Genomic DNA, 22,903 nt, shown 5'->3' with positions numbered 1-22,903 from the left:
TCAAATTTGGACCCTGTATATCTTTTTACAGATGAGAATAGTCCTACTGAGTGCTGAGCTTCCCTGCTTTTTCTTCCAATTTTCTTTTGATGTCTGGGAACATTAATGTAGCTTATTTGTTAATCAGGAGAGAGAAGGCTGTGCCTGAGAGGCTAAGCAGTTGTATTGTCTTTGCGTGCATGGTTGCTTGCTCATCCACATGTGGAAAGATGAGAATGTACCCTTGGTGGGTGCCATTTACTTTTCATGCCTAAGTTCTGCGTTGATACAGCAGGAGAAATGAAGCCTGTTTGGGGGTGATGTCTCAAGTAGGAGGCTGTTATCCACCTGGTGAGCCCTATCAGCAGAACAGTTGGGTCCTAATTAGACTTCTTTTTTTTTCCTTTTTGTTTTCGTTAGCCCCTTATTTAGGGAAGTGACACTGTATAGGCCTCCTATGTTTGCTACATTTAAAGGACACATAAAGGCAAATGAGTATCGGTGGTGGAAATAATCATCTTCTTTCTCCTTCCCACTCCTGTCCCCTCGGCTCACTTGTTTGCAGTCGTTTGAGATTCAGGGCTTTAAGGTTTGATTTCTGTTCCATTTGCTTGCAGCTGTGAGTTTGAGTGTAGGATCAGAACTGTCTTAACTTTCATGCTTGTTCTGTTTCAGGATGAATCTCACTTCCTGAAGAACATAAAAACTGCACGATGCCGAGCTGCCATGCCTCTACTCAAGGTGCGTATGCTTTTTGCCAAACCTCCAGCAGCTGAGGCTCCCAGAGCAGCGTTGTTCCATTTACCAGGTCTAGGAGCCAGCAACTGAACTATCTTGTGCAAGTGGAAATCCAGGCAATGTTTTAGATTCAGGAGCAGAATTTGTCTCTGGCTTAGCCACTTGCTTCTGCACGAATGTTAGATCATAAGACCTAACAAAAGAAATTCAGAAGCTCCCTTGATCTAACTATGGTACTGCCACTGATGAATTTTGTGATAATGGGAAAAATGGAATGTCAAAACTCACTGAGTGTACTCAGGGAGAGTAGAAAGAATATAGTAGTGTCAGTGTAAGTTGTTGAAATAATAATTATCAGTTACGTCTTGGGACCCAAATCACTGCCGTATATCAAAATGACATTTATCTATGTCCCTTCCTTGGTTTTGGTTTTGAGCTCTACTGTGTTACTTCAAGCTTCAGTGTATTTATGTGGCTGGGGTGCAGGAGCCCTCCTGCTGGTTAAATGGACTGAACTAGCAAGGAATGACAGAATGGGACATTAGCAAGACAAGTGGCCCGCAGAAGGGAGGCCACATTCAAGTATGTGATAACACGAGAAATATAAGTTTTAATGTCTGCCTGTTGTCCTGGGATCAACGAATCGAACTCTCCCTGGTAGCCTCTAGCAGATTAAAGTTACAAGTGGTTTCTCAACACTGCAGAGTCTGTACATTAGAACAAGGTAAATGCAGTTCCTCTTTAGCAATTATCAGGAAGTGTGTATAAAGAGAAGGTTCAACCTTTATAGCAACCAACTTTTATATGCAAGATTCTTAATGGCAAGCTGAAGGTGGTTGTCCTTGAATAACTTAATTGCTCTCTTTAAAGGCCTGACTCTTCTCTTGGCTTTCAAATCACTTCAGGCATTTAATGTTTGGAAACTAAGTAGGAGGTCCAATTTTATGAGCAGTTTGAAGTACAGTAATTAGGGTGTATGTCTGAAAATGGTGAAAAAAATAAAAAAGTTACCTTATTCCAAAATGCTCAAAAAGCAGTGTCATTCTTTCCTACTTGTATCTTTGTAAGGATCAGCTTGTCAAAATTATTTCCAGGCTACAAGATATGACCGTGAAAGATGGTAGCTGTTAAGCAGAGGTTAATTGCCTGTATGCACTTACTGAGAATTTACAGTTTTATGCTGTCACATCACTGGTCTTAGAGAATTGAGAACTGGTGCTTCTGAAAGTGAATTTTAGTCTTATGAAAGGATTAAGAGTTTCATGTTCATATCACGCATTATCTTACCTGCAAACGGCATACGTTACCAGATGTTTCATGTTGGGTGTTCTGGTAATTTTATTCTCCTGCTTGATGACTACAACTTCTGAAGCAAGTATTTGCTGTAATAGCCACTCTTCTTGCTTTCCAGCACAGACTTTTTGCTCTAAAACTAGCCCCTTTGGCAGCTTTGTCTTCAACTACTAGTGAGTCTTGCTGTGTTCACTACTGGCACAGCACACCAGAGCACTGCTTTAGTACTAGAAAGAACTGCCAAAATATGAGAAGTTTTCATCACTTGAATACTGGATTTAATAACTATACTGTGTCATCTTTATTGTAAATAGTCAATGGGGTAAAAATTGGAGTATCTTCAGTATTTTACATGATACTTTGAGATTATTGAATAAGAAGCATCGATAAACATTCTGCTGAGGATAATATTCTTGCTCTTGCCTTCTTTATGTTAAAAGGATTAGAGCAGTACTGGGGCTCTTAGAAGAGAGTGAAAAAAAAAATCATCTGTGCCCATAGGCAAGCCCTTGATAGGTGCACTGCTTCAAACACCTCAGTCCCTACGTAAGGGCTCCAGAGCCCCTGGAGCCAGCTCATACCTTATCTACCTTCTAAGCATTGCCACTTTTGTCTGTTGTTAGCATTATATTACTTTGAACTTTCTGAAACTGTCATAGTTGCTTATATTTCTTACAAGGTTCCCAATATGTTAAAGTGTAAAAGCTTAGCCTTGAACTGACTTTTAGGGACATAAAAAGGAAAAACAAATAAAAATCCAACCAACCAAACAAAAAAACCCCCAACAAAACAAAAAACCAAACAAAAACAAAAAGCGATTCTTAGTCCTTACATGCTACTAAGATTTATGAGTCCATAATGACACTGGACAGATCTAAGTTAAAATGTTTCTGAGCCTGAAAATTTCTGTCACTTCCATCCATACTTAATGGCTTCTTTTTATCATGCTAGAATTTGCTCCCGTGACTTCTCTATTTGAATAATAAGTAAAACATAAAAATTGTTGCGAGTGTTTAGAGAGAACTGCACAATAATCAGATTAAATCAATACCTTCATAATGAAGATGACTTACCTTGGATATTAATTTCAAATCTGCCTTGTTAGTCAGCCAAGCTGAATCCTCACCTCTGAAATATTTAACCCATGGTTACAGCATTTAAAGCCTGAGTTTTAATATCTGACATTGACCAGTTTTCAAAATAAAGTGGTATTTTTAGCCACTCAGTAATAATTCATATTTTCCTTCTCTCTTATATATATTGTGGAACAAGTGTGGTATGGAATTGTCAAGCAGAACCATGTACTAAGCATGTGGCCAAAGTTTGTCAGTTGGGAACTTCTAGATATTCTTTCAATATTAAAAACTCCACAAACTGTGTGTGTGTGCGCACTATTCAGTGCGTGTATATGCAGTATCTCTGTGACATATGCAGCTGCTACCCTGACAGATTTAGGAAAGTTTTGCATGGGACAGTGGGGGGTGTAACTAGAAAGAAGTTTTAGTGCACTTCATGATGGCTGGATGTATGCAATGACCACGCTCACTACCTGGTACCTTGCCCCAGGCTGTCATTAGTTTAGAGTATGTATGTAGACAGGTTGTGCCCAATTTATTGTTATTGGACAAAGCTTTGGGAAGAACTTGGTAATTAGGCAAACAGTAAGACAGAGTGAGCCAGATTTCTTATTCCTTTCATATTCCCAGTGGATGTGCAAACTTGCGGGTGTGCAGACTTGTACATGGGGAAGAATGCATCATCTGCTTACATGGAACCAGGTGGCAGAGTTTGTACACAGTCTTGTGTGCCCGCCTGCAAAATTATGGAGGTGGGTGGTTTGAAAGCTGTAGTAGAAAACAGTCCTTTGATGTTTTGGCACATGGCAGAAAAATCTTGCTTTCATGCTCAGCCAGCTTTCATGCTGGCCAGTTTGTGCTAGCAGCTGCATGAGGTCTGTCCCAAGGTTCAGCATCTCTTATGGTACTCAAGAGGACTAGAAGTTCTGTGTTCAAAGTGGTCCATTTGTCATGTTTCCACACACATCAAAGTGAGAATAGCCTCATACTGTTGGGATTTGCTTGACTCCCTATTTTTAGGCCTGGCTGTTTCTGCCCCTCATCCGGAGCTGTGGCAATCAGTAATAGGACCTACTTTTTACCTTGCTGTTTTCTTTAGTCTTGTGATTGGGACTAAGTTCTCCTGGGTGTACTGAGAGTATTGGTTGTTCCCTTCACCTTTGCCCTGCATCTGCCACCCTCAGAGGCTGAAAGTGTCTTGATGTTATGCATTTTGTAAGCATTTTGTTTTTGCTTTCCAAGATTAGACTGGCCTGGAGACATGAACGTAGGAGAGGGAGTATACATGCTACCAATATCCATAAAACAGCAAAGCCCCAGGGGTGTAGATGAAGAAGAAACAACAAAATGGAAGTTTTTCACTGATCTGTGGTGGGGTCTCTTGGGGGCCAGAGTGAAAATGATTCTACATCCTTTGACCAGCCAAAGTGCTGCGTGGTCTTTGTTCTTCTGTAATTGCATGGAGTGTTGCAAGGCAGTGGAAACTGGGGAAGGTCCCAATAGAACATGGATGAGTTTTTTGGAAGCACAAAAGTAAGTTTTTAGTGAAGAACTGGGTTAGAAACTGAGAAATAAAGAGTTGTATCTAATCAAAGATTCCAGTAGCATGAAATGGTCCTATTCCTGTTGTGCTCGATATGGGCTTTGTTCCACAATGTTTGGATAATATTCCTAATGTGATTGTTCCTGTTGAGCTGCTGTTCAGGTTAATAGCATGATGCACATCCTGATGTTTGCAGGGTTAAAGGTCTTTGTTTCTATTATGAAAGTCCAAATACATTGTGTGGCTGGAATCTAACACTCTTTGTGCTTGTTTTAATAAAGAGATGCTTAAAAATAATAGAGGGAAATAGGTCAATGCTGAAGGTAGAAGGTAAGGAGGGAACACAAAAATCTCCCTTTCCAGTGGGAAATAAATAGTTGTCCTTAGGGACTACGGATCCATATGGATTGCTTGTTGTCACCTGCTGAGAGAAGGAACCTCATCTTGAAACTGGAGAAGCTGTGGGCACTCAAGTCTGCATCTTCAGATCTGCTCTTACCTTCCAGTTTCCCTTCTCAAAATAGGGAAGTAGTGTGATTTGCTTCAGTCATAGCTGATCATTGCCATTTGATACACTTTCTCTGTCTAGATGTCACTTAAGAATAGGGAAAGGCATTTATATTTTTGGAATAACCACTATAGGATCATCTTATGAAATGCAGAGTCCTATCTATTTTACCTAAATACAGAAACTGACTCCTCAAAACAGCTGCAACCCTTCCCTTTATCAAATCTTCTATTTCATGAGGTGATTATCTCTGTTATTTTATGGCCACTGTCAGATTTTTTGTTTCACAGGATAAGGTATTCTTATGCTGAGCAGTTCAAAATGACAGAGTAAGCGAAAACTAGGGACATAAGTAATTGTATACCCAGAACCAGCCACACTTAGTTAAAAAAAAGTGTGTCAGTCTGTTAGCATATGGCAGAACTCATGCTGTGAAATTCATTTAACACAGAGACAGTCATTGTATGTTAATGAGGCTCTTCACATGTTCAATTATTTCTTTGTTGCATAACCCTTCCTCCTTACCTACTCCCCTTCGGATCAGTTGGGTGCTGGGTTTTGACCTTTCAAGTAAGTGCCATCGAGGGTTACCATTTCATAAATGACTTTCAAAAGTGACTTTTGTAAATGTTGTCACAGCTGTGGAATTAATTCTTTCTGGTCTATTGTGTGTGCAAGTCTAATGGTAAGGAGTTGGCCGGATGGTCACACTCAGAGTTGCAGTCAACAGCTCGGTGTCCAGGTAGAGACCAGTGATGTGTAGCATTCCTCAGGGGTCAGTGTCAAGACTGGTGCTGTTCAACATCTTTGTCAGCAATGTGGGCAGTGTGACTGAGTGCACTCTTAGCAAGTTTGCTGAAGACACCAAGCTGCGTGGTATGGTTGACATGCTGGAGGGAAGGGATGCCATCCAGAGAGACCTTGACAGGCTTTAGAGGTAGGCCTGTGCAAACCTCATCAAGTTCAACAAGGCCAAGAGTAAGATCCTGCAGATAATGAATGGAAAACAACCCTGTGGAGAAGGACTTGGGAGCATTGGTTGATGAGAAGCTCAACATGAGCGGTCAATGTGTGCTCGCAGCCCAGAGAACGATCATATCCACCAGAAGAAGTGTGACTAGCAGGTTGAGGGAGGTGATTCTGCCTCTCTGCTCTTGTATAGACCCCACCTGGAGTACTGCGTTTAGCTCTGGGTCCCCAACATAAGGACATGGACCTGTTGGAGCAAGACCAGAGTAGGGCCACGAAGATGATCCAAGGGCTAGAGCACCTTTCCTGTAAAGACAGGCTGAGAGCTGGGGTTGTTCAGCTTAGAGAAGGATAGGAGACCTTAGAGCATCCTTCCAGTACTTAAAGGGGACCTACAAGAAAGCTAGAGAGGGATTTGTCACAAAGGCAGGTAGTGATAGGACAAGGGGTAATGGCTTTAGGTAAAAGGAAGAAATTCTTCTTTGTGGCGGTGGCACTGGAACAGGTTTCCCAGAGAATGTGTCGATGCCCTATCTCTGGAAGTGTTCAAGGCTGGGTTTGATGGGGCTTTGAGCAACCTGATCTAGTGGAAGGTGCCCATGGCAGAGGGGTTGGAACTAGATGATCGTTAAGGTCCCTTCCAACCCAAACCATTCTGTGATAATGCTACAAAGCTACAGTTTTCTTACGTTACTTAATAAGTGAGGGCTACAGAACAGGTCTCCACTAGTCAAGTCACTGTCAGAGTTGCCTTAAGCAGTCTCACAAGCAAGTAGCTGGAAGAACAGTCACAAGGACACATGAGAGGGAGGAGTGCTTCTGGGGAAGATTAAACTTCATGCCTAAGTGCTAATGAGCAACTAATGTTAGGTCTCCTATGTTGGAAATATGTATCAATTGCGTACAGATGTGCTTTTGCTAAAAAGTCCCAGCTGGTCACTGCAATCTTGTTTTCTGTGCTGCTATATTATTCTTCTACACCGTGGAAGAAAGAGAGTAAGCTCTTGCTTGTGACAGCATAGAAGGTTCGGCAGGAAACAAGGATTAAGCAGTGATCAGCTGAGACTTCTCTGCAGGAGTAAATCTTTCTTGGCATCTATTCAAAATTAGTTGCTGTGAGAAATAGATGTGAATCAAAGCCATTTCTTTAATCTAGAATTTAAGTAAAACTTCAACACTCAGAAACTTGTCTTCCTAGGATTTTTTTTCTTCTTTTCTCTCTTGTGCTCCTTCTGTCATGGATTTCAAAAGTGAAAGAGACCCTTGGGATAATGGGTTAGGCCACCCGTGTTCCACACAATTTTCTGGAATTAATTTCTTCAAGTTCTTCACAGCTGTTGTGGGGCTAGTATCTTTGGGGTTTTTTGGTTGTCTTTTTGTGTTTTGTTTGTTTGTTTTAGTTATTTTTTACTTCTCAATTTGTTTAATTAATTATTGATGTATCACAGCCCTTGGTAATTGCTTGCATTGGTTAGATACCCTACCTGTCCAAAATTAAGTTGTGCATAGCAAAGCAGCAGCTGGACAAGTTTAGAATCCAGATAACCTGTAACTTCATAATTCTCTCTTTTGATATCTATTTAGTATTTGGGGAAGGAACCTGACTAATAGTTTTGATTACTGGGGAATTAGCATTCCAGCCTTGTCTCATGTAACTCCTGGGAGGCACCCTCTGAAAAAGGGGACGTCTTGGAAATGGCATTAAACCTTTCAAGACAGTTGGGTTTATGTTGCATTATTTGGAGGTTTCTTGCACATGTGAGACTGGCTTGTGTTGTGTTAATCAACAGATTTCTCAGCGTGGTGTCAGTTTAGTCCTCAAAGGCTTTGGCAAGTCATCAGATATTGTCTAGGTTCTGCTCAGTTGCCCTCCACTGGTAGCTTAATTTTAAAAGTTGACCTAATTTCGGCTTTATCATTTTGTTTCCTTGTGGGATCTGACATCTTTGGCCTCTGTGACTCGTCCCTCTTTTGAGTAGCATCAGCACCTCTGTCTTGTGCAAACTAACTCTCACATTCCGACATGTCCAAAGGTTTGACATCTCTTCTTACTTAGTTCAATAAATATCCTTCTTTTTTTAAAATGTTTATGGGAATTGTCTGATCCTGATGGTGATGTTATTTCCTTTTGATCTGTTTAGTAGGGATGGAGGGAGAAGGCAAGTCTCACCTTGATTACAGCCTATATATAAATATCTGATAAAGAGTCCTGAAATTAATTTCCGGTAGCTGATCTGTGAACTCTTTTTTTCCACCAGATTTGGTGAGTGGATGAATCAGCTGAATTGATTTGGGTGACTGGCAGATCTCAGTGAAACGATAAAAGAATTTCATTTTCTTTTTCATTTAAATGTGAATGAGCTGTTGGTACAGATGTCACTCAAGAATCTCTTTGTTATTTTAATGGACCTGCATTAAACCATGCAGGAAATTACAAGCCATTTGTAATTTAACTACTATATGTGAATTTACAGCTGTAGAAATTCGTAGCTCTCATCTAATAATAGATAATAATGGAGGTATGAAGGTAGAAATGGATCCTGGATGCTTTTCTGTCTATAGTGTATTTTTTTTCCCTGTCTTTTTGGGAGCACTTACTTTAGATACAGGTTTCCCACCCCCTTCCTGTCTCCCCTACAACACATGCTTTATAATGTTTTTCTTACATGATTCGTATTTATTAACTCATGTTCTAGCATTTAGCCAGCTGTGCCTAGACTCACCATGGCTATCAGATGGGCGTCTTCTGGTGCTGCTTCAGGCAGCTTCATCTTTCTCTCCTTGCTAGTCCTATTTCTCTGTCTCTCTTCTGCTTCTGTGAGGAAGACAGTCTGTTTATGGCTGGCTGTGGCAGGTTTATTACAACAGAGTTTACTTTGGAGGTGAGGACGTACCTGAAGAGAGTGTGTCACTTTCCTGTGACATCTGATGCCAAATGGTGAACCAGGCATAAGACATTGATGTGTCTAGTGGGTAAATGCCAATTCAGAAGGTACTGTCATAAAAATGTATATCCTCTTCCCTTACAGCACGTGAATGATGGATAAGAAACAATATGGTTTGTCCTGCTTCCTAGAAGTTTTAAGCACTGTCCTTGAGTGCCTTCAGGCAGTAAAGGCTGAAAGTATCTGTGGGAGATGAAAGCAATCTTCCATTTAGTGTGCTTGGGCAAAGGCTCTGGGACTTTCTTTCATGACTGCAGATGATTCCTTAGCACATTCTGCTTGTAAGCTGTATGATAACTATGCTCCATTTTGCTTTCCCAGGCTGCCAGGAGAGTGATCTTGCTGTCGGGAACCCCTGCCATGTCGCGGCCTGCAGAGCTCTACACACAGATCGCAGCTGTCCAGCCAGCCTTCTTCCCACAGTTCCACTCCTTTGGGCTGCGCTACTGTGATGCCAAGAAGGTATTTCAGTAGGGGAAGTGGCAGACTGAGACTCTGCAAACAGCTTTTCTTTTTTTCAAAATATAGAGGCTTTTTCTTTCCTTCCCTCCGTTCTGTCTGATCTTACATCTTTTTTGAGAATGTCTCACTGCAGAGAAATATTTTGAAAGATCTCAAGCTGAGAAGCATTAGGTGCTGCAATGGTGGGCCTGAGACATGGAGGCAGTAATGGTTTTTGTTAAAATCTGCCCTGAAAGCCACAGAAGTAAAATGCTTAAAAATAAATAAATAAACATGGACATAGGTGGGAAGAGGAGTCTATTATAATAAAAACTTGCCCAGAAAGTGTTCTAAATGGGCAGAGTAACTGTGGGGCCTCTAAGCAGCTGCAGTTTTGGGCTAATTGATTAACAAAAAAGTTTATAGTCTGCTTTAGTGACTGTTTAACAAACTAAGGCCTCTGTTGCTTGGGATTTGGGATTTTATACCTCCAGGTAAGTAAAAAATGAAGAGTTATAGTCAGTCTTTGTATTCTACCCTCTTCTAATTCAGGAAACGGATGTGGTTTGGGACTGCTGAGTATTGCGTTGCCATAGATCCACTCAGCATATCTTGAAAATAAATTAATTTATCTCTGCCAGCTGCTCAGCAGTGGTTTCAGCAGAGTCATTGAGTCCAACCTCTGCAAGATCTTGGTTTTGCAGGAAACCAGCATTTGCAGCCATGATGACAGGTGTCAGCTTTGCTCTCAACATATGGGCAACTCAGCTCTGCAGGGGTTTGCCTGATCTACAAGGAGTCTTCTGTGTTGGTTGCATAGACACAGAAAGGAACCAAAGTTCCCTTGAGTTCTGATTTGAAACAAGAGCACTCTAATCTGTCTGGTCCTCCAGTTCCTCCAGGAGAAGCATGTAGCAGTTGGCATGTGGCACAGGGTGGCTTGGCAGCGTGAGCATGGACCTGTAGTGCAGGAACTTGCTTACCCTGCCTTGTTCTTGAGCGATCCATTTCACTTCTTGTGCCTTATTTGCCATAAGACTGGGCAATAACTTTAAGCAGAGTGGTTGGAAACACCAAATGACCATTTCAGTGCTCAAAACTATTTGCAGACGAACCGTACATCATCAGTGTATGCCACAAAAATAGTTATAGCTATTTGTAGGGTTTGTATTTGTTTTCTTTTCTCTGTTTGGGTTAGCTTAACACATGCCAAGTTTCCATCAAGAAGATTCCTATTGCAGTCACAAATAAAGATCTGAATGCTCACTTTTACTGACATAGCTAGTGTAGTGCTGTTCCATGTATGTCCAAATATGCAAGATAGATGAGCAATTCCTTGGTTTTGGTACTGATATGGTGATGCCATTGGTTAAAGTAAGGCCATTTAGCGTGCAGGATCACAGATGCAGAGCTTGAGTGCTGGAAGATGACAGTGTTCATGTTAGCTAAGTGCCGCTTTCCTAGCAGAGGACAAACTTACTGCTTCTCCATCCATAGTAGGAATCATATGGAGGGAGAGGGCCATGCTTTCTGCTGAGCTTCATTATCTTTGAAAGATTCCTATCTGAACAGTGTCCAGAATGTCTCCTAGGGGGAAATGAAGAGATGCAGTTTAATCTTGCTGGTTTTCTGTACTGAAAAGGAAAGTTGAATTGCAATGTGTGAGTGTAAATAGGTTTGGAGTTTCATAAACCCTTTAAGGGCGAAGTTCTGCATGACTAGCTGTTGCTTCAGTTACAAGGCATATAGACCTCAAGGAAGACGTTGAATTGGATAAAAGAAATAAAGTTATTTTGCACGATCCAGGTTGTAACAGTGTATTCTGTGTAAATGAGTTTTCAACCTACAGTGAAACTCAGCGTGGAGGTCGCAGTTTGTCTCAGCTTCCCTTCAAACTCTCTGCGGGGTTTCTAATGTGGCTTCATTTCTGTTTGACCTGCTGCTACTAGACAGTTACGTTACTGGTCTTCTCAGTGCTCGCTTGGGACTTCTTGCTACAGTAATGTCAGTAAATGATAGAGTGAACCTACAAATAATTTGGTTATTTAGAGAAGAAAAAAAAAATGGGACTGCTGAGTATTGTGTTGCCATAGATCCACTCAGCAATGAGGAAATTAAAAGGTGTATTGATGATTGTAGTTGTTCCCTCATGACTGTAGGATGTCCTTCATGTTTGTTCTGACAGCTCTAACCTGAGATTGTGTTAAGAGTTACAAGCTCTCTGAAGAACTGTTGTGGTACTTTTGCTGTCATTATTTAAATAGGTTCTTATTTCTGTCCTGAAAGTGACGGTATTGTAAGTGGGGATGGAATTGCACAGAAAGAGAGAGGTTTTGCAAGGCTTTTGGGAAATATGTCAGGGTAAAAGGTGCTATGTAGAAATGTTTTGATATGAATAATAAATCTGATTGCATTACGAGTTTAAAGAAAAATTGTCAAACCTGAACTATTCAATTTAAAACTAAAACTTGACTAGTTTGTTTGAAGAGAATAGATTTTATGACAGAAAATTGCAAATATGTGGCAGATATTATTAGAAAAGATATAAAATAAAAGTTTATCATTTTGTAATTCAACCTCCTAGCATCTGTACTCCTAAAAATGCAGTGAGTTGAAATGTCACCTCCTTATTTACAAAATTCTCAAGTCTGTTTCCCAAAATACATGCTGTGGATTCATTTTTCAAACTGGGTGATGTTGACAAATATTAAATAATTTCTATCTGAGCACATGCTCTGAATTTGTTAGGGTTTGGCAGCTTCTACTAACACTGTAGTAAGTTTACTGACTCATGTAAGATGCTGTAACACTTTGGTAAGAAAATCACAGTTGGATGCATTTGTTCTGGAATGTTATGGATCAAAGCCACATGTGCATTTAGGCAAATAAATGTCCCTCTTTCTTTTCTCTCTTCTTTTTCATAATAGGATATACTAAACTATATTTTAATAATTCCAAAAATAATCATCCTTTTTTATTGCTAGCCAGGTGCAGCACAGAAGTAGCATGTTTCCTTGTTTGCAAACTGTTCCAGCAACAGTCACCATAAAAGAAATATAGTAATCTGAACATACTATAGGGATTCTGCCTGTATATGCTTTTTAATATGACAGTAGATAGTATATTGGCTCTGTGCCTTGTTCTTGCGGTTATGATGATGTTACTCTTCTGAAATGAATTGTGCTATGTAGACACGAAACATATGTATCACTTGTTCATTATGGAAGTGGAAAAACTTGGGCTGCAAGAGCAGAATGAGGTGGCTGGAGGAGAGTCTCCAGGCCCCGTAGCAGGTCTTGCTGAACAGCCTGCTCAGTGTTGGTCCTGTGAATTGGCTGCCAGTGCACTGAGCAGCGTGGGCAGGGGGCTCCTGAGGCTGAGTGCAGCACCATGTGGGTCCTTCTTGGTTCTGTACATCTGCTGTTCTGCTGGGTCCACAGAGCCTGAAGAAATGCAGAAAGGGGGTACAAGACTGGGGTGCAGCACTGTCAGCTTTCATGCAGCATGTCTAAAACTGATAAACCCACGTTGACTTGAGCCAGCTTTTTGCAGACCTGAGGGATGTATCTGCGTTGCACTCCTGGTTTTAGGGAAGCAGAGCAGTAATACCCATGTTGGCTTTCTGAGGGCTTGGCTTAGGTCCAGGTGGGCTTATTACCTCTAGTTGTGTACCAGTGTGCTGTTGTCAGAGCCGAAGTTTTAACTCTGCAGGAGCCCAACTGGCTTTGTATCTAGGTTTTGAATTGTTTCCTGCTTTTGTGAACCAAATATAGATAATCAGATAGCACCATAGTTATGTAGAAGTAGATTAAATCAAATAAGTTTTAATGGTGGCCATAGGTGCCAGAATCTGGTTCCCATCAGTACAACATAACAGGACAATCTGCAATTCTGTTGCTAGGTCTCAACCTCAAGTAGGCATGTTCACTTCCAGATTTCAAAGAGGTCATAACTGCCTCTGAGTAGTTTGATTTCTCCTCTTTCTGTCTCATAGCATGTTATCATCCTTGCTCTGTCAAAGCACCATCCCGTAATATAGTCAGTAATGTGACTAACTTCATGACTGGTATGATTTATTTTTTGTCTCATGCACTGTACAGGAGGACAAAGGATGTAGTGAATACTTTGGAGCTTTTCCCTATTTTACTTCCAGTTCTGTGTTGTATGAGGTTTCTCTTGGGGAAGGAAAATAAAATAAATATGTATTTTTTAAGGTTAAATCTATTTTAGCAATTAATGACATGAGAGTGGAGCAGCAGATGAAGGGGATTGATGCTGAGGCTTCTCACATCTCCATTATGTGCAATTCAGGAAGATGTATGTATCTATATGTAGGGAGTTACTTTGGGTTGTTGTTCCAATACCAGAGCTGGTATTTTGGGGTTTTTTTGAGTGACACTGCCAGTAAGACTTGGAATTAGAACTGTGAGGAAGATTTCCTTCCCCACCTCCTTGGTTTTCAGTATTACTGTAGCAATATTGCATATATTTATTTGTGAAACTTCAGAAGAAAGGTATTTCTTTATCCTTTAAGTCTGCATAAAAACCTTACTTGCCTCTTGACCAAAAGCAAGTTGTTTAAAGATGTTTCTTTTGGGGAATGTACCACTTTGATGCCATTGCTTGTCAGCTTAATTGTTCTTTCCTGGAGAACAAATGGTAGGCTGTGGGGTTACTAGTAGGAGAAGCGATGAGCTGAGATTAATTGAACAGACATTGAGCTGAGATTAATTGAACAGACATATTGTCTGCACACAGGATCTTGGAGGATGGGGCAGGTTTGGAGACAAGCACTTCAAGGAGGAGTAAATGAAGGGTTTGTTCAGAGGAGCCTTGAAGTGTGATGATGCTCTGAAGAGACGATGCTTGGAGTCGTGTATTTTCAGCCACAGTTTATGGTTTGCTTAAGTCTGAGCCAAACATGGTAATGGCAGAAACAGCATTTCAGGAAGCAGATCAAGAGACAGGTCACAGCGGAAAGCAGGCACTTTTGACCTAGCATTTACTGGGCATGTCAGATAAGTATGACATCCCTGTGAAGACATTTGGGTTGCGGATGTTTGTCCTCCTGCTCTTAGAGAAGATTTTTGTGTGTGTCTCTGCTTAAAACTGAGGTGAATATGTTTGCATAGAACTGCAGTGAGTTCTGTCAGCCTGCCTAAAACTGCAAGTGCAGAGCAGAAATACCTGGCTGCGTGAGGATGAATGCCGGGACACAGTACTGTGGCAGGGATCCCCACCATTCTGTGTGGTCCTCCTTCCTGGACCTCCTGGTGCACTTGTAGATAGGAAAAAGGAAAGTTTGCTAAAAAAAAAACAAAAGCCTTCTCATGTTGGACGGATTAGTTTGTACACTTCTATCTTATTGCCGTTTTTGTCAGATCTCCTTCCTACTGACCATTAAGTTCTTGCTTTGTCCAAACTCCCTGGAAGCTTATTCAATTCTTTGATCACCTGCAGACCAGAAGACTCAGTCTCTTTTAAACTGTTTTGATCTTTCCCAGATGCCATGGGGTTGGGACTACTCTCGATCGTCCAACTTAACTGAACTGAAAATTTTGCTGGAGGAGTCCATCATGATCCGACGTCTGAAATCGGACGTGCTTTCACAGCTTCCAGCGAAGCAACGTAAAGTGATTGTGGTGGCTCCTGAAGGCATTAGTGCAAAGACCAAAGCTGCCTTGGCAGCTGAAGCAAAAAAGATGGCCAAAGGATATGAAAGTGTAAGTCTGAAACTATTTTCACAATTAGCCATTGGTATTTCATGTGCCTTTATTTCAAAACACTAGTGGAAATACAGTACCCCGAGTTCCAAGGAAGGTCAGAACCACACCTCATGTGAAGGCACAGTGGAAGGCTGTTGAATGCACAGTTTTAAATGAATGTACAACACAATCAAAACAGCTCAGATTTTCTTTTCCTTTTGATTTATGTGGTCTACTTTGTCCTTTGGTGTGAAATAGTTTCTTCTTTTTTGCTCTCTTGTTAGTCCTTTCAATTGTCTTTCATACCTCCTGCCTCTACTTACTTTTGTGTCTTGCCTTGTAATCCCATTCACCCTACAACACAGCCCTGTTGAACCTGTGTTGTGAACACACCAGTAGCCAAAAATGTGAAAAGTGTATTTCTTTTTTTTTTTTTTTTTTTTTCTCTTGTGCAGGTGACAAATGCATGTTCTAGGCTCCTAGGTTGCTAACACTGTTCTGTAAGAACTTAGGAGTTTTTCCTTGCCATTTTGGTTGTGAAAATGCTTTCTCAACTAAAAGTACTTTTGTGATATGCTTGTCATCCAGCTTGTAGGAGTTAAGTAGGAGGTAGGAAGGGAGGTGTCAGAAATAGGAGTGTGTGAGTATCTGCCATACTCAGCGACAAGTAAACAACTTTCCCCTTCAGCCCCCCCTTTGTTGTGCACTTTTAGGCTTTTTTTTTCCTAGCAAAGTGTTTATTTGGCAGCAGCAGACATCCCAGATCTGTAAGCAAGAAGGAGAAAAGGCATTTCTGAGATTCACATATATTTATCTTTCTCTCTGCAGAAACAACAGGAGAAGGAAGCTCTTCTCCTCTTCTACAACAGAACGGCAGAAGCTAAAATCCACTCAGTCATGTAAGCTGCGTGTCACTGCTTCATTCTTGCCTGGTAAAATGTGGTTTTGTGCTGAAAACAGTGCCTTAGAGATAACAGTGCAGGGACATGAAGCATAGCCTTAAGCCAGCGAAGAAAAAATTGATTTTAATTACAGTGCACTAAACGTTTGCTTCTCTCAGAATTCCTAGGCTGAAGAAGCCTTCTGATTTCATTCCATATATGGATCTAAACTTTGATTTGAACCATCTAAAATTACTTGGCGTTTGGGACTTGGATAAGTTCTGTTGTCTGGACCCTATTTCAGTTTAAGAAAGGGGGAATAATGAAACTAAAAGTATCTACAGACTTTGAGAAAACAAATGCTGCAGTCCTGCTGCAGCAGGATCCCTGAGCCTAAAAGCTTGTGAAATGGACTGAGTTTTAATTACAGGATGCGCTAAGGGCATCTCAACCTCTACTGAAGTTCTTGGCTCTTCCAGAAATCTCACATGGGACCTCAGTAGCAGAAGTTTTCTATCATAGGTGTACTTTTAACTCTGTTGTCCTTAGGAATGCTTTTCTTCTGTGACTTTCTGTGCCTTTTCGTCCTTAGCCTTTCTGTTGGGACTGCAGAGGAGTTGCTTTAGGGTCACATAGCAAGACTTATTAAAAAGTAGTATGCTAATAACTTGAAAACAGTTTACTTTTCCGCAGTCCTCTGAATGTAGGGACCAGCTGATGTGCACTGTGTGGTTTTGTAGTCTCAGATCTTGCTGCAGAATTTGCCTGTTTGGCACAGAATTGCACTTCAGAGTCCCAGCACTCATTTCGGTAGAACTGTTTCTTCCTCTTATGTTAGTGAACATTTAGAAGACTTTTTTACTTTTATTTCAGTTGCAAGTGTGAACTGAATATAAAACCATGAAGCACTGCTTACTTGACTGTCTGGTAGGAACTAGTCCATTTTTTTCTGGAGTTTAGTAGCATTTAAAATACCACTTATTATAAGCTGCTAAGCTACAGTACCATCTAGTTAATGGTACTGTCCTACTATCATTGGCACCTTCCGTGTCTCACCCTTGATGACACTGTCTTCCATTGTTTCCATTGAAATGATTAGCTATTTGTTAAATGGAATGTAGGTGTATGGGAACGAGATATAAAATAATTATAATACGTTGACATCTGCTTGCTACACTGAATGCTCACATTGATATTTGTTTTTATTTAAAATACAGCATTCCCACTTCTCTCCCAGGTTTCTTTGTTAAATGATATTGTCATGTAATTGGAATCTGAACATCACAAACCCTGGGAGCTGTCTGCAAAGCACTGATACATCTTACTATAGTGCTGGAAATCCTGCTCAGTGTTTTCTGACACTTGCTGCTGACCTAAGCTGTGTTGTATTTAGTAAAGAACTCCATATTCCTGATCTTTGCAGCAACTTTGCTGTTCCAAAGGAAAGATGACATTTTTATCATCTGTTCTGATGGCTGTTACTATACTTAGTTACAAATTTTAGGCTTATAGGTGTTTTTCAGGCTCAAGTTGACCTGATTGTATCACAAGTTACTACATAGAAATGGATTCTGTAGTTCTGCTGTTAGTCCATGGCAAAAGCCAGGTGTTTTCATTTAATTAACACTGTTTAACTGCCTTTAAAAGGAGTCTTGTTACCTTTCATTGGTTGTTATATGCATATGGATAATTTCTAGAAATAGCTGATTTATTTAGGTTGTTAAACTGTAGTAAATTGTCAGTGTGAACCTATGCATGAAAAGCTACTTCAAGGATACTCTGATCTATGTGTTTGAGATCTTTTCTTATAAAATAAAAACAACCCCAAGTAAACATTGAAAGGATAATTTTATACAGATTATTTTAGATTATTGCAATTGTGCAAAAGTTAGAAATACAGAAGGGTGAATGAGATTGTCAAATAAGTATAGATGACTTCTAGTTGATTGGTCTGGGTTATCATGTTTCAAGTAGGATATAATAAAGTGATTCTTTACGATACACAAGTATAAATGTAGGCAGCTGTCCAGCTGTGGTGAAGAAAAATGAGTGGATTTTCCTGCAATGTCTTTTTTAATCTGTAGGAGACATGACTTGCTACTTGCATTTTACTGCAACTTTTGATGCTAGCCTATTTTCTAGTTTCTGTGTATAGATGTGAGCAGTACCTTTAAAATTTGTTGTGAGCAGAGCCTGCATTCTCTTAGTACATAATTTATAAAGTTTGAGGGTGTTTGGGTTTTTTTCCTCTTTCATGTAGAGAATACATCCTGGAGTTACTGGAACGTGGGAATGATAAATTTCTGGTGTTTGCTCATCACAAGATAGTGCTGGATGCAATAGTTGCAGAGCTGGAGAAGAAAGTAAGTAATTCACTGAGTCGTCTTAACTTTATCGCTATTCCAGCTTCAAAGCTGTTTAAGAGCTCCCTAGAGTTATGGCCGATCAGATAGTTTATGAAAGTTAGTGGCAGAGATATTTTCTGCTTGCTGTGCTTCTAAATGTGCCCTCACCCAGGGAGCTGAGCTGTCAGGGTGAATGCCTCACAGGATGTACTTTGGATTAGCTGAATGGCTTTTGTTGTATTTAATGTTCTTTAATCTCCATGGTCTGCCCTGGAGCTTTTGAATTCTTGGAGGAGTGTTAATATGTGTGGCCATCTCCCCTTTTCCTCCAGGCTTTCCTGAGAGAGAGAGAATGTAACAACCCAAGTCCAGCTATGGCTGCCTTCCTTAGTCTCTTACATTTTTGAACTGGGATACTGTAGCGAGACTTGATAGACCTGCCAGTCATCTCTCTGACTTTTAAAGTGTTGGTCTAGTTATTCATGTGAGACTTCCATGGATGCCCCTAGAGTTCCAGGTCATGCTGGGACAGCGTGAAGGATGGCTTAATTTAATATCCCAAACTATAAACCACAGTAGTAGTGGTGACTTTGCTGCCTCTGTGGCGGCACCCTGCAGTAGAGCAGGGAGGCTGGACACTGAAGTGTTGTGGCCCTGCATTACCCAAGTTTGTCATGCCTCTCCTGAGCCTACCACTGAGCAGCTGAAATGTGCATGATCCCATCTCCTCCCATCACAAACGGGGGAAGACTCTGGGAGGTTGGGGAGGTTGTAGCAGCTGTAACATCAGCACACAGTGTTCAGCTTCATATTAAGCCATTTGCCTTTCCACTGTACCTGAGTTGCCAGCTTGTTGCTGTTCTTCCTGTTGCTTGGGATTGGTAGGGGAGCAATGGACACAGGAGCAAGTCATGCATTGTGAACCGAAGGGAGGTACATTATATGCTGAGCTACAAGTGCTTCTGCCATAAAGATGAGGAAAGGTCCTAAAAATGCAACTGTTGTCTTTTTACTTTTCTGGTTTTACCATGGGGAAGGGAAACAATCCACTGAAACATGGGAGGAGGATATGGGAAAGGGGACACAAGGCCTCTAAAAAGTATCTTCTGCCTTTTCACAGCGTGTTGAATACATTCGCATTGACGGCTCCACACCTTCAGCTGAGCGGCAGTCTCTGTGCCAGAAGTTCCAGTTCTCAGAGAAGCAGATTGTGGCCCTCCTGTCCCTCACCGCTGCAAACATGGGCCTGACATTGTCTGCTGCAGACCTGGTGGTGTTTGCAGAGCTCTTCTGGAATCCAGGGGTATGTGTCCTGGGGGATCAGAGGTTGGATGCTCTCTGGAGAGCAGAAACAGTGGGGCTTGGGAGGAGATGTAATGGGCAGGGAACTTTCTCTAGGGTTTTTCTTTCTTTTTTTTCTCTGATGGCTGCTTGTCTGTGCACCCCCAGGTGCCTGGGCTTGAAGCAGTGAAGCTGGTTACTCAGCTTGCTGGCTGGAGATAGTACAGAAGGGAAACATGCTCCTGTTTCTTAACTTCACAGAGCTCTTAACAGTGTGCTCAGACAAGACCTGAGTCCATCATCAAGTCCATCATCAGTGCTGACCCTCTACTTATGAAAAATACTCAGTGTCTGTTGGGAACTCAGTGCACCAGACTACTTCTAGGTTTAGTCTTTCTTTGAGGATGCAGGTGTTAACAGGATCTAGATGAGAAATAGTTGCTGAGCACAAGAAATGAGATCTCCTTGTTCTCTGGTGCTTACACAATTTCTTAGATGTTGCAGCTCTCACTTTATTTTCTTTGTTGTGTTTTTACATAAAGGTTTTGATCCAGGCAGAAGATCGGGCACATCGAATTGGACAGACCAGCTCTGTTAATGTTCACTACCTGGTGGCTAAAGGCACAGCAGATGACTACTTATGGTAGGAAGTGAGAAAGACACTGATTCTCCTGCTGCCTATTTTTACTGTATGTAAGGTGCTTAATGTTAGTGCTGATTTCCACAGCGTGTGAGGGGAGGAGCAGTAACTGCCAGTCAAGGCTGCTGTGAGCTGGCCTGGCCACAGTGGACATAACTAAGTAGATGATAAGCAGGATGAATACAAGTAGTTATCTGACAAAGAAGGGGCTGTTGAGAGAAACTCTGGGAGAGCTGATACATCTAAAACCTTCACAGCCTCTGTATAAGGAGAAGACAGTGTCTTGGATACAGCCCAGAGCATTCATGTGCTGGGGTGAAGTGCTGAATGCTTTCAAGCAAAACCAACAGACACTGGAGCTGGTTCAGTGTATTGTGGATCAGGTGTGAGGAGCAATGTGGCTGCTGTGTGCTTGGACCGGGAGCTCTAGAGAGGGACTGCACCATTCCTTTCCTCTTGCTCTTCAGTGAGCCCTTCGGATGGATTAAAGAAGTGCTGCTGACCCACCTCTGGAGAGTTGTGGTCTGAGCCTTCTTGGCTGCAGTGAGAGCTCTCAGTGGACACTGGTCCTTAGGGCTGGGGAATCAGACGTCCTGGGTAAGAGAAGGATCCAAGGAATCCGTAGTGCTGCAAGGGACCTGACCTGCAAATGATGAAAAGAAATTATCCACCAGCTGCTTCATTTAAAGTCCAAAATTACATCTTTATTACCTTGTTTAAAGGAATGAATGAACCAACTGAACTTGTGCAGTTCCCAGAATATCATGATGGCAAATAATTACAACCCTACAGTGCAGGGATCTGGAAACTGATGCATCGCCCACGTTTCATGGGAAGTTAATGACAGTAATTCTGCCTTTATTTGTGAAATGCTGTCCATGCAGTCATTAGTGCTTAATGGGAAGGAAATATGGCTCTTCAAAGAAGGACACTGGCATCCTTTTTAAAGGCGAGAAAAGAACAAGAGGACAAGGCTATTTGGTAAATGCATTAGTTGTACTGTGGCCTTTGCTTCTTTCAAAGTGCCCCATCTGCACGTGCAGTTGGGACCTCTCGGCCTCTTGGGCTAGGGATGAATTCTTCCTCCTGCAGTACCTCGGGAGATACCCTGGAAATGCTGATGCGTCTGTTGGTGGGGTTTACCATTGCTTGCCTTGGAGACTGAATGCTCAGGCTTTTGTGACTCCCTTTAGCTTAATCTTCTTGTTCTGACTTCATACCATTGGTGTTGCCTCAGTTAACTCGTTTGCCTGTTGGATATGTGTGTTCTCTGAATATTGTTACTTACTTAAGTTGGATTGATACTTATTTACACTGGATGGATTGATATCCCAAGACAGTGTACAGTCATCATAAACGAGTGCAGGACAGGTTAAGGAACTAACAAGCTTTGGTAGAAAACCCATCTTTATTTTTTTTATCATCTACACATGGTAAATGACACAGTGTCCTTGCATGATACTTTCTTCCTTTCAGTAATATCTGTTTATCTCTCCTAGGCCAATGATTCAAAAGAAAATTGAAGTGCTGGGGGAAGCTGGTCTTTCAGAAACCAATTTCTCCAAAACAGCTGAATCCACTAATTACTGCCCTAAGGTAATTGACCTAAAAAAAATATCAGTGGTCCCTGGAAGAGGCTGAATGGGCTTTGATTGGTGCACATTGTGACTGGCAGGCTGACCTTACAGCTGTGCTGTATTTAGTACCACAGACCATGTTCTGCAACTCCTCCCAGGATCCATGACTTGATTTGGACTCTCCAGAGAGAGTTCCCAGACCTGCTGCATGCAAGGAGACATGATAGCCTCCATGGCATCTATATGTCTCTGAGGTATATGTCTCTCAGATATACATGTGTGTATATATATGTATATATATACACACATATGATATATATGTCATATGATATATACACACATGTGCACTGGCTCAGGGGAAGTGACCTGTGATTGTTGCTCACTTTGTTTTTATATGACAGTTTGTGTGCAGATTGTCTGTTTTAATTTTTCAGCCAGATCCTAAGCAGAAGACCATATACGACCTTTTCCAGAGGACCTTCTCTGAGTGCGGAGATGACACTGATGAACTTTTGCTTTTGGAGGCAGCTGATGCTTGCTGTGAGGTTGACTCTGGCAGTGCCTTGCAAGATACAGGAGGAGAGACATGTTCAGTGAGTCCCCTCAAAAAGCGGCGTATTGAGGAGTTTTTTAAAGCGTAATGGTGGCAGCAGTGAGAAGGTGACTAAGAGATTTTTTTTAAAATTAAAAACGAGAAAACAAAAGCAATCAAGTATTATTTTTTGAGTTTTCAAAAATAAAAGACTTAAGTTTTATGTATCTGTGGTGCATTTAATCTCGAAGGACGAGAAGGCAATCTGACAGCATGATAGATGAGCAGTGCACACCTGGCAGCCTGCAGGATTTGCAGTCCTGGTTTTGCTGACGACTGAGTGGCCATGGGCAAGTAGCTTGCTCCTTTCTGTCAGTTTCCACAATTGTTTTGTTTAAAAAGCAGATAATGGTTGTCTGTCCACAAGGCAGGACTATGGTGAAAACTTCT

General features: G+C 41.4%; 1 protein-coding gene across 3 annotated transcripts in view; it reads left to right on the top strand.

Annotated features, from left to right (window-relative positions):
• Positions 1 to 22,680, top strand: part of SMARCAL1 (SNF2 related chromatin remodeling annealing helicase 1) — a 37,949-nt gene extending 15,269 nt beyond the window's left edge. For all 3 annotated transcript variants that reach the window (XM_082057324.1, XM_082057323.1, XM_082057325.1), the window contains exons 9-17: positions 655 to 720; positions 9,373 to 9,513; positions 14,997 to 15,215; positions 16,026 to 16,096; positions 18,339 to 18,441; positions 19,544 to 19,726; positions 20,247 to 20,347; positions 21,844 to 21,940; positions 22,356 to 22,680. In XM_082057324.1, coding sequence (XP_081913450.1) covers positions 655 to 720; positions 9,373 to 9,513; positions 14,997 to 15,215; positions 16,026 to 16,096; positions 18,339 to 18,441; positions 19,544 to 19,726; positions 20,247 to 20,347; positions 21,844 to 21,940; positions 22,356 to 22,562 — 1,188 coding nt within the window. In that variant the 3' untranslated portion in view covers positions 22,563 to 22,680. The remainder of the gene's footprint in view (positions 1 to 654; positions 721 to 9,372; positions 9,514 to 14,996; positions 15,216 to 16,025; positions 16,097 to 18,338; positions 18,442 to 19,543; positions 19,727 to 20,246; positions 20,348 to 21,843; positions 21,941 to 22,355) is intronic.
• Positions 22,681 to 22,903: the final 223 nt, after the last annotated feature.

The sequence above is a fragment of the Streptopelia decaocto genome (genome assembly GCF_964273445.1).
Source record: "Streptopelia decaocto genome assembly, chromosome: 6".
Taxonomy (NCBI): Eukaryota; Metazoa; Chordata; class Aves; order Columbiformes; family Columbidae; genus Streptopelia; species Streptopelia decaocto.
The sequence above is the reverse complement of the archived record's forward strand: the minus strand, read 5'-3'. Positions and strand labels throughout refer to the sequence as shown.